This window comes from Bufo gargarizans, chromosome 3, assembly GCF_014858855.1.
Source record: "Bufo gargarizans isolate SCDJY-AF-19 chromosome 3, ASM1485885v1, whole genome shotgun sequence".
In the NCBI taxonomy this organism is placed as follows: domain Eukaryota; kingdom Metazoa; phylum Chordata; class Amphibia; order Anura; family Bufonidae; genus Bufo; species Bufo gargarizans.
This window is the reverse complement of record NC_058082.1, coordinates 565,336,502-565,346,155: the sequence shown is the minus strand read 5'-3', so window position 1 is coordinate 565,346,155 and position 9,654 is coordinate 565,336,502. Positions and strand designations below refer to the sequence as shown.

At 43.6% G+C, this 9,654-nt stretch overlaps 1 protein-coding gene across 2 annotated transcripts in view; it reads right to left on the bottom strand.

Annotated features, from left to right (window-relative positions):
- Positions 1-981: 981 nt before the first annotated feature.
- The window catches only part of LOC122930707 (interferon-induced GTP-binding protein Mx-like), a 50,411-nt gene continuing 41,738 nt past the window's right edge, over positions 982-9,654 (bottom strand). For both annotated transcript variants that reach the window (XM_044284268.1, XM_044284269.1), the window contains 4 exons: positions 6,940-7,062; positions 4,618-4,759; positions 2,232-2,308; positions 982-1,037 (listed from right to left, as the gene is read on the bottom strand). In XM_044284268.1, the coding sequence (XP_044140203.1) occupies positions 2,307-2,308; positions 4,618-4,759; positions 6,940-7,062 (267 nt within the window). In that variant the 3' untranslated portion in view covers positions 982-1,037; positions 2,232-2,306. The remainder of the gene's footprint in view (positions 1,038-2,231; positions 2,309-4,617; positions 4,760-6,939; positions 7,063-9,654) is intronic.

The window sequence follows — 9,654 nt, the reverse complement described above, 5'->3', positions numbered from 1 at the left end:
CAGGAGAGCTGACAGATCCTCTATACTACACCACACAGGAGAGCTGACAGATCCTCTATACTACACCACACAGCAGAGCCGACAGATCCTCTATACTACACCACACAGGAGAGCCGACAGATCCTCTATACTACACCACACAGGAGAGACGACAGATCCTCTATACTACATCACACGGGAGAGCTGACAGATCCTCTATACTACACCACACAGGAGAGCCGACAGATCCTCTATACTACACCACACAGGAGAGCCGACAGATCCTCTATACTACACCACACAGGAGAGCTGACAGATCCTCTATACTACACCACACAGGAGAGCTGACAGATCCTCTATACTACACCGCACAGGAGAGCTGACAGATCCTCTATACTACACCACACAGGAGAACTGACAGATTCTCTATACTACACCACACAGGAGAGCTGGCAGATCCTCTATACTACACCACACAGGGGAGCTGACAGATCCTCTATACTACACCACACAGGAGAGCTGACAGATCCTCTATACTACACCACACAGGAGAGCTGACAGATCCTCTATACTACACCACACAGGAGAGCTGAGAGATCCTCTATACTACACCACACAGGAGAGCTGACAGATCCTCTATACTACACCGCACAGGAGAGCTGACAGATCCTCTATACTATACCACACAGGAGAGCTGACAGATCCTCTATACTACACCACACAGGAGAGCTGAGAGATCCTCTATACTACACCACATGGTTTTTCAATGATAAATATACGAGTCGCATGGTTGGTCCGTCTGCTGGACTGATTGTTGATTTCTCTTTTCTACACATGTGACTCACCCGAAAATATGCCTCCAGGTGACAGGCCAGTTCATTCATGGACAGCTGCCCCTGGTCCTGCAGGAGTTTTCCCCTCTCTGCATCTTTTATCGCTGACAACACTTCACAGTACAGGCTATCCTGGCAATGAATGATTTTCTCCATTTTGAACTGTAAATTGATTATTCCATCAGCCTCACTCTTCTGCTGGTGAGAAATATCTTCAATACTGTCCTTAAAATACAAAATAAAAGAGAGAGCAGATGTAAAAAAAACTATCGGCAATATGAGTAATTCTGTATACAGAATTATTTAAGAGTAATTTTTAACTCGTTTTATTTAAAAATGGGTACCAGTACTTATATAATCCTAAAACCATAACATCTTGGAAATCTATCACAATTCTGTCTCAGTATGCACCCAAATCCTAAAGTAGACTATTATTTTTTCCATCGAAAATAACAAAAAGTGGGATGGATTGGCCATACAATCAGTGTCAAAAGCGCCAGGTCTGGTCTCTAATCTGCGTTTTCTGAGGGGAAATCTGGCTGTAGCAGAGGGATATCCCTGAGGCACCACGACTGGGGGAAACAAAGCATTACATCTGGTCCTCCAGATCGAGAGGCGTTCTTTGTAACCACTCTCAGCAGAGGATGCCCTGATACTAAGGGTCCATTCACACGTCCGTTGTTTCTTTCCTGATCTGTTCCGTTTTTTGCGGAACAGATCTGGACCAGTTGCATACCCATTCATTTTCAATAGGTCCTGAAAAACATCGGACATTGTGCTGTTTGTGGCCGGAAACCGGAAGTACAAGTCACATGATCAGCCGGTTTCCGGCCACAAACGGCCCAATTCATTCTCTGATTGCTCACAATACCCTGCTGCACAGGTGAACTACATTTATACCTCATTTGTTACCCCATATAATATGATACCCCAACATTTGGCTCCTTACTCCTGAGGAAGTCGGATTGCTCCGGCGATACGCGTTGGGTGCGTTCTCATTGTTACAGGTCCACTATACCAGCGGTCTATTTAGGTTTGACTCTTTTACTCAGACTTTATCTTGGTTTGTTTGTATTTTCAATGGTCTTACCTTACTCTATATTTGCTTTATGCTTTATATGGAACATTTACGTGCTGGCTTATAACATATATGCTTATTGTGGCATTTTAGTGGACCTGTATGTGTCAGTTATGTTTATTTATTGTACACCGCACTTTCTTCTAATTGTATACAATTTTTAATGTGTATTTGTTGGTGTGTCTAATAAACTTTATATTTTTGATAATTTTGGATTGTCGGATGTGCATATATGGGGTGGTTCTTGTGACTCTCCCTTGGGTCAGATGACATTGTTCCATAGTTTTCTAAGCCTATCAACCCCCTCAATGAATATTAGAATATAAAGATATGAACTTTACCGTGGCAGCATGATAAAGATTTTCAAACTGAACGAAACAATTCGAAGCTACGTCTCTGAAACATCTCTGGATGAGTTCTACAGATAAAAAGAAAGAAAAATGGAAATAAAAGTTTTGCTCTTCCTTTGTAACAGTAGCATATCCAAAAACCCTCAAAAACTTTAAATTGCTCATGAATCTTCCTGTTCTTTTAGCAGTTTTTGCTCCAGAGCTGCTCTTCACTTTGCAGCTGCTGACAGCAAGTTTTTGGAAGCTCTGAAGAGCTGTCTCTCACCGACTCACTTAGCTTGACCACAGAGCCTTTCTTGTTCCCTCCCTCCACATCATACTTCTTAAGGCCTCATGCACACGACCGTTTTTTTGGTCCGCATCCGAGCCGCAGCTTTGGAGGCTCGGATGTGTACCCATTCGCGCCGCTCCGTTCCGTGGTCCGCAAAAAAAATATAACCTGTCCTATTCTTGTCGGCGCTTTGCGGACAAGAATAGGCAGTTATATTAAAGGCTGTCCGTGCCGTTCCGCCATCCGTGTTTTGCGGATCCGCGATATGCGGACCGCAAAACACACAACGGTCGTGTGCATGTAGCCTAAACGTTATGTGCAGTTATAGCAACCAACTTTATTTTCTGTACCTAAAGTAATACGTGAAACGAAACTAAAAAAATCTCCTAGCATGTTGAGTATACAACTTTTATGAAGACCTATGCGTCCCCATGGTTACAGACTACAAACAAACCCTGCGTAGTCAGATCTTGCAGTCATGTATTATACTCTCTGCACCCAAATTGCGAACCTACAGCAGGCAGAATTGGTGAAGCAACACATGACTGCAGTATTGTATTTTTTGGCAGAAACATTTTGGTGTAGATTTAATTTATAGAATTTTTTCATTTTTTATTTTGGTTGGCGGGATAGAAAAATAGCTACAGGAATTCCACCGTTGTTTATTTTTTTTATTTTTTTTTTACAGAGTTCACCATGTGGTGTTATAAATGACATGATAACTTTATTCTGTAGTCAGTACAATTATGGAAAAATAACAAGTTTATATTTTTTTATGGTTTACTATTTTTGCTAAATAAAAAATACTTTAAAGGGACTCTGTCACCACTTTCTAACCCCCACTTTTTTAACTATCGTTTTATTCATGGTGCCCTTCTGATTACAGTTGTCATCTTATATGTTAGATCTGCGGTGCCGTTTAGGTAAAAAATCGATTTATATCACCTGTCAATCAGCTAGATAAGGTGCCCAGGGCGTTCCTCTCCTCTTGAATCTGCCGCCTGCCGCCGCCGCCGTTGGTGCCCAGCTCCTCCCCCGGTCTCGTCAGCGCTGCCTCAAACAACACAGATCCGCCTCCGGCTCTCCCTCAATGCCCCCTCATTTTTTTCGGAAATCTCGCCCGTGCGTACGCATCCTTTCGGCATCATCGCTCTAAGTTCGCGTTATGCGCATGCGCGAGAAAAGGATGCGTACGCACGGGCGCAGGCCTGTGCGCACACGCGAGATTTCCGAAAAAAAGGAGGGGGCATTGAGGGAGAGCCGGAGGCGGATCTGTGTTGTTTGAGGCAGCGCTGACGAGACCGGGGGAGGAGCTGGGCACCAACGGCGGCGGTGGGGATGTCCCACTATAGTGGGGATGTCCCACTATAAGAAATGATCACCTATCCGCAGGATAGGGCATAAGGTCCCGAAGCAGGCGCCTCTACATAACTTTGATGGATTCACCGCCAGCTCAGGGGCAGTCTCAAATGACCCCCTAGATTCATAGCTTAGTCTCAGTCATGTTACAATTTTACAGTAACTCCAGGATGACGCCGTGTCACTGGGGAGTTCTGCCCCCCCCCCCCCCCCCCCCCAAAAATGTAAAGACAAAAAAAAAGTACAGATAAGGCTGAGGTCACATCACCATTTAGCTTTCCGTTCTTATGATCTGTTAGAAGAACACATAGACAAAACAGGATCCTGTAAAAAAAAAAGGATCCTGTTGCATCAGTTGGCATCCGTTTGAGACATTTGAGCCTGAGATTAGTTTTTTAGACGTAAAAAAAAGTCCTGCATGCAATACTTTTTTTCCTGTCTAAAAGAAAACGGATATGGGACGGAAATGGCTCAAATCGATGCCAACTGATGCAACAGGATCTGGTCTTTTTACAGGATCCTGTTTTGTTTTGTCTATCTCTTCTAACAGATCAGAAGAACGGAAAGCTAAACGGTGATGTGAACTCAGCCTAAGTTGTTTCTTTGCACCACATAAAATTGCCCCTAGTATACACATGAGATACGATTGTGAGTGACAACCTGTATACAGCCCTGCGATATATGTTGGTGCTATACAGGCCTACTGGAATCATTATACTGGGCGGTGGAGATAAGCGTCATACTCACACACTGCACAGGAGTTCTTAATGGTCATTTCCCAAGACTCAAAAAGTCTTCTTAAGTTTTTGAAAAGTTTTAAGTCTTCGGTGCTTCCTTCTTCATCCCCATTTACTACTTTCATGATTCCGTCATCGAAATCTCTGATTTTCTGCGAAAATTTTTAAAAAATAAAACCAAAATTCAACCCTCAGAATTTGTTGGTGGAAGAACCTGGAAGTAAGAGTTCAATTTCCATGCTGGGCCACCACAGGTGAACTTAAAGGAGTTGTCTCATCTCGCTGTTACTAAGGCAAGGTGAGACACACTCCCGACCACTAGAGATGGCCTTTCGGTTCGCCCGGCGGTCGTTTCGCGGTGAACTTTGCGTGTTCGCAATTCGCCGAACATATGGAGATATTCGCGCCCGCCATATTCTTTTACATTGTGAAGAACTTTGACCCATGACACATCCATCAGGTGGTACAGGACAGCCAATAGAGACGTTCCAGCACATGGACACCTCCTACCTCATAAATAAACCTGATCTGGCCGCCATTTTACATTCTGTGTATTGTCAGTGTAGGGAGAGGTTGCTGTGTGGAGCAGGGACAGGCTGTTAGGGACACAAATCGCTAGCTAATAGGGCCACAAAAGTCCTTTTAAGGACTAGTATAGGTGCGCTATCGATAGGTGTGATACACAGAGGGGAGCGATATACTTATAATATACTTTTATAATGAGTCAAAAACACACAGATCTATATAGTGATCACCTGGAAGTCAGGGGTCTAGGGGCTTACTAGGGCCATTTTTATATCGGGTAAGGTTCTGGACAGGGTCGCTCTGATCAGGGCGGGTGGTCTGAGGCTAGGCTATCAGGGCCAGAATAGCACCCCCTGTAGGACAATATCAGCGACAGTTCTTTGCCCACCCTGTCCTTCAATACCACATCATCATCTGGCCCAGGGATGGATGTTTTTTGCTTTCCCTCCGGGATTCATGAATGTGCACTGGAACCCCCCGGATTGCGGTAGGACATATGGTTTCTGATTTAGTGCCGCCGAGCACTTGTTATTGCCGACCACATCCATGCTTTTTGCTTAACTTTAATAATTACATTTATTTTCATTTTGAGGGCTATCTTTTCCATTCACACGTCCGCAAAATGGGTCCGCATCCGTTCTGCAATTTTGCGGAATGGGTGCAGACCCATTCATTTTCAATGGGGTCGGAATGTTCTGTCCGCATCCACATTTGCGGATCCGCACTTCCGCATCTGTGCTTCCGTTTCCGCAAAAAACTAGAACATGTCCTATTCTTGTCCGCAATTGCAGACAAGATTAGGCATTTTCTATTATAGTGCCGGCGATGTGCGGTCCACAAATTGCGGAATGCACATTGCCGGTGTCTGTGTTTTGCAGATCCGCAAAACACTTACGGACGTGTGAATGGACCCTCATAGTAACATTATTAACGTTTGTATATTCTAATGGATTGCCTTCCGTTTACAATGTTATAATAGACTTTCTATGTTAGACAGTATACTGTAGTGCATTTGTGTTGTGCGGCAGTTGTGCGCGGTTCTGCTGCGATACTGCAGGTATATAGAGGGACAAGCGTTATTGGAACAAATAATTTCTACTGGTGTGATATACCAGTCGTCCCCCAAAAAAACAAATTGAAGCGGGGTGTTATATACCAATATACTTTCTTTATAGTGCATTTGCGCATGCAAAAATTACATTGGCGATATTTCACATTAAATTTTTTTTTTAATGGAGATCGCAAATTGGAATAATACATCTGGTCGGTCACTGTCCATGTTGTAGGACTATTTGTGCACTTCTAGTAATTATTTCTTGGCTGCAAATAAGAGCTGAAGGTTTTTCAGGTTCGCCTGCCATTAAAATGAATGGGACCCGCCGCGAACTTGCGGTTCGCGAACATTTGATCGCGTTCGCGCGTTCGCGAACCGTCCCGGCAGATGTTCGTCCATCACTACTGACCACCAGAGGAGGACGCCAGAGTTCGCTCCAATTGTGAAGCATGGCAGCTATGGGAGCTGGCGCACTCAACCAGCTGGTGGTCTGGAATGTGTTTCATCTTGTTTTTGTAACGGCGAGATGAGACAACCCCTTTAAGCATTACACAATGCCCACTGATTTCAATGCTGTCCCAGAAATGTATGGGTATGTTGTCTCCAGAGAGAGAGGGATGCTCTTGAAGCCACTTTTCGGTATCTGTTTTGTAGATGGAGGTTCTTCGGAATGTGGGACCCCCTCCTCTATTAATGCATGATTCCCCAACAGAGTATTGAATAACGGGTTTTATACCCCAGACCTGTGCTTACCGCTATTATAAACTGAGCCTTCTCTTCTTCAGAGTCAGGCACGCCTCTGCCGATCTGTCTGAGCTGCTCCTCTGCCTCCCGGAGCTTACTTCGGATCTGCTGATCTATACCGGGTAATGTTTTCTAAAATAGGAAAAGTTTTTTGTTAAAAAGAGGACTGACGTGCAACATAAAAAGTCACCAAATGTGAGTCAATAATCCAAACAACTTGTTCTGTCTGTGAAGCCAATCACTGGTTCTGAATGTCTGACCTATGAAACTTTTGAAAGCTCAAACCTCCATGGATCTCCTGCTTGTTCAGTATCTGTACAGACCATGTTCTGATGATTATCATTCACCAAATAATATACAACAAAACCTCCTATAGGGAGAACTTCTGCTCCTAGAATGCAATTTGTTACACAATATATCATTATAGGACCTCAGCCATCCTGTCGGGGCGTGTCTGTCCACAGGGTGTTGACTGTCTCTAGTGGCAGCCAGAAGAATTATGAATACAGCTCTGGACTACAAAACTAGTAGACCATATGGACATCAAGGAGGAAGATGCTCTACTCTAGAACCCTTCACTGAGCAAAAGGGCCACCGTGTAAGAAAAGTTTACCCATCTGTCCATTACATGACTGCTGTTGGTGACAGCTGATTGCTGGGAGTTAGTAATGTATATGCTTTGTGAGTTAAATGCATATGTAAAGTGCCATAAATGGGCTGTGTATGGTGACTGTTGACATCATAGTTGGCCTGTTTAATGGAGATACATACGTATGAGTCAAATTCGCTCCAATAAGTCGGATGCTACCATAGTTTGAGCTGTGACTGCACTGAATGCACAGTTGATGTGAAAAATAAGGACAGTAAAGTAGTTAGCATGTAAGAGTTAAAAGTCGTTTTCTAAGACTTAAATATTGATGACCTATCCTCTGGATAGATCGATCATCAGTATCTGATCAGTGGGGGTCCGACACCCAGGACCCCCACCAATCAGCTGTTTGAGAAGGCACCAGTGCTCGCAGTAGTGCTTCGGCCTTCTCACAGCTTTTCCTAGGCCAAGTGACGACAGCCAAGTGAGGCCCCCAAGTGAATGAGGCTGATCGCGATACCATGCACAGCCGCTATACAGTGTACGGCGCTGTACTTGGTGAGCACTAAAAGGTTTGGGATGCTCACAGGAGTGCCGATGCCTTCGTTGATCGGCGAGGGTCCCGGGTGTCAGACCCCTACCGATCAGATTCTAAAGAACTATCCAGAGGATAGGTCGTCAGTATTTAAAATCTTGGGAAATCCTTTTAATGTCATGCGGAACCAGAATGCTGGGCTGACGTCAGCACAAGGGATATGCCCCATGCTCTGTAGCACAATGATGTTGTTTATAAATAGTAGAATGCCCTTACTGGTAGACAGAGGACCAGCCACAATGCTTGGTAGTTAGCTAGCAAGAGGGGGTGTGTGACACTTGAAAATATGTGCCCCGCCCTAGGGACAAATCAGAGTAGTAACACCCATAGAAGAGCAGCGCATTGATCAGGGGAAGCCGTTCATAGCACTTCCTAGCTGTCACACCAACAAATGTCCAGGAGACCTGTGACACGCCATGGTGGGAGTAAGAGACCAGTCAGATTGCCGCCATAAGAGAAACATGCAAAGAGTGGCATAAGAGACTGTGATAAGTAAACTTATCCTGTAAGTGCCAAGAGAGCAGTGGCTGACCGAATGCCCCTCTTATGGACTATGCGAGAGTGCACCCTGTGTAGTGAAGTCCCATCATGTCATGTCTACATTAACAGCGAGCCACGTGGTGGGAAACCCACGATCTATGTTAAGTTTCTTTCTGCCATCCTTGGGTGGGAAGCTTCAACTGATCGCTGCACGGATGTCTATCTAGGAAAAGGGCTTTTCTTCATCAGGCAACCCCTTTTTAGACTTTTTTACCTATCCTTCTGAACAACCAGGTTCCACTGAGTTCCAAAGGTTCAAGATTGACTAGTTCATTCTATATTTAAACCTATGGGCAAGAACAATATATAGCAAAGGATCTAATATAATAGGTTCCCTTTAGCTGGAATTGGTTCTGCTAAACCTAATGAAGATGAAAATGTTTTCTATTATTATTCTCTCTCTTGTCCTTCAGCCTTGATCCATAACAATATAATTTCTTACTTTATTTTAGGGGAAAAAATCCTTTAATTTGTGAAATAAACTGCCAGGTTACCAAACATTGTACATTATAAGAAGCGTGTATTAGCCTGGAGTCTAAAGTACAACACTTTATTGTACAACGTGCTGCTATCATGTAACTCTTAAAGGCTATGGACACCTTCAGTGAAATATTTTGATGGTTGTATTTTACTTATTTTGGGCTAAAAGTAATTTTTTCAAAGTTTTTAGAAGTTTTTGTGATGCATGTGTTTACAATCAGTCTATTTGCAGATTGTCCCTCCTGAGTTCCATCAACTGAGCCTTATCTCTATTCTCCTGACAGCTCATAAACACTCATTTATGCCACATTCTTATCAGTCTGATAAGAGGTTAGCTATAATCAGTGTTTATGAGATCAGGAGATCAGAGCTTCATATGAGCCATCCGCAGAGGGAACTCAGGAAGGACAGTCTTCAAATATACAGATTTTTAACTGCATGCAGTACAAAAACTTCTAAAATGTTTACTAAATAACAATTGAAAAAATAATTATTAGCCCAAAATTAGTATAAACCAATC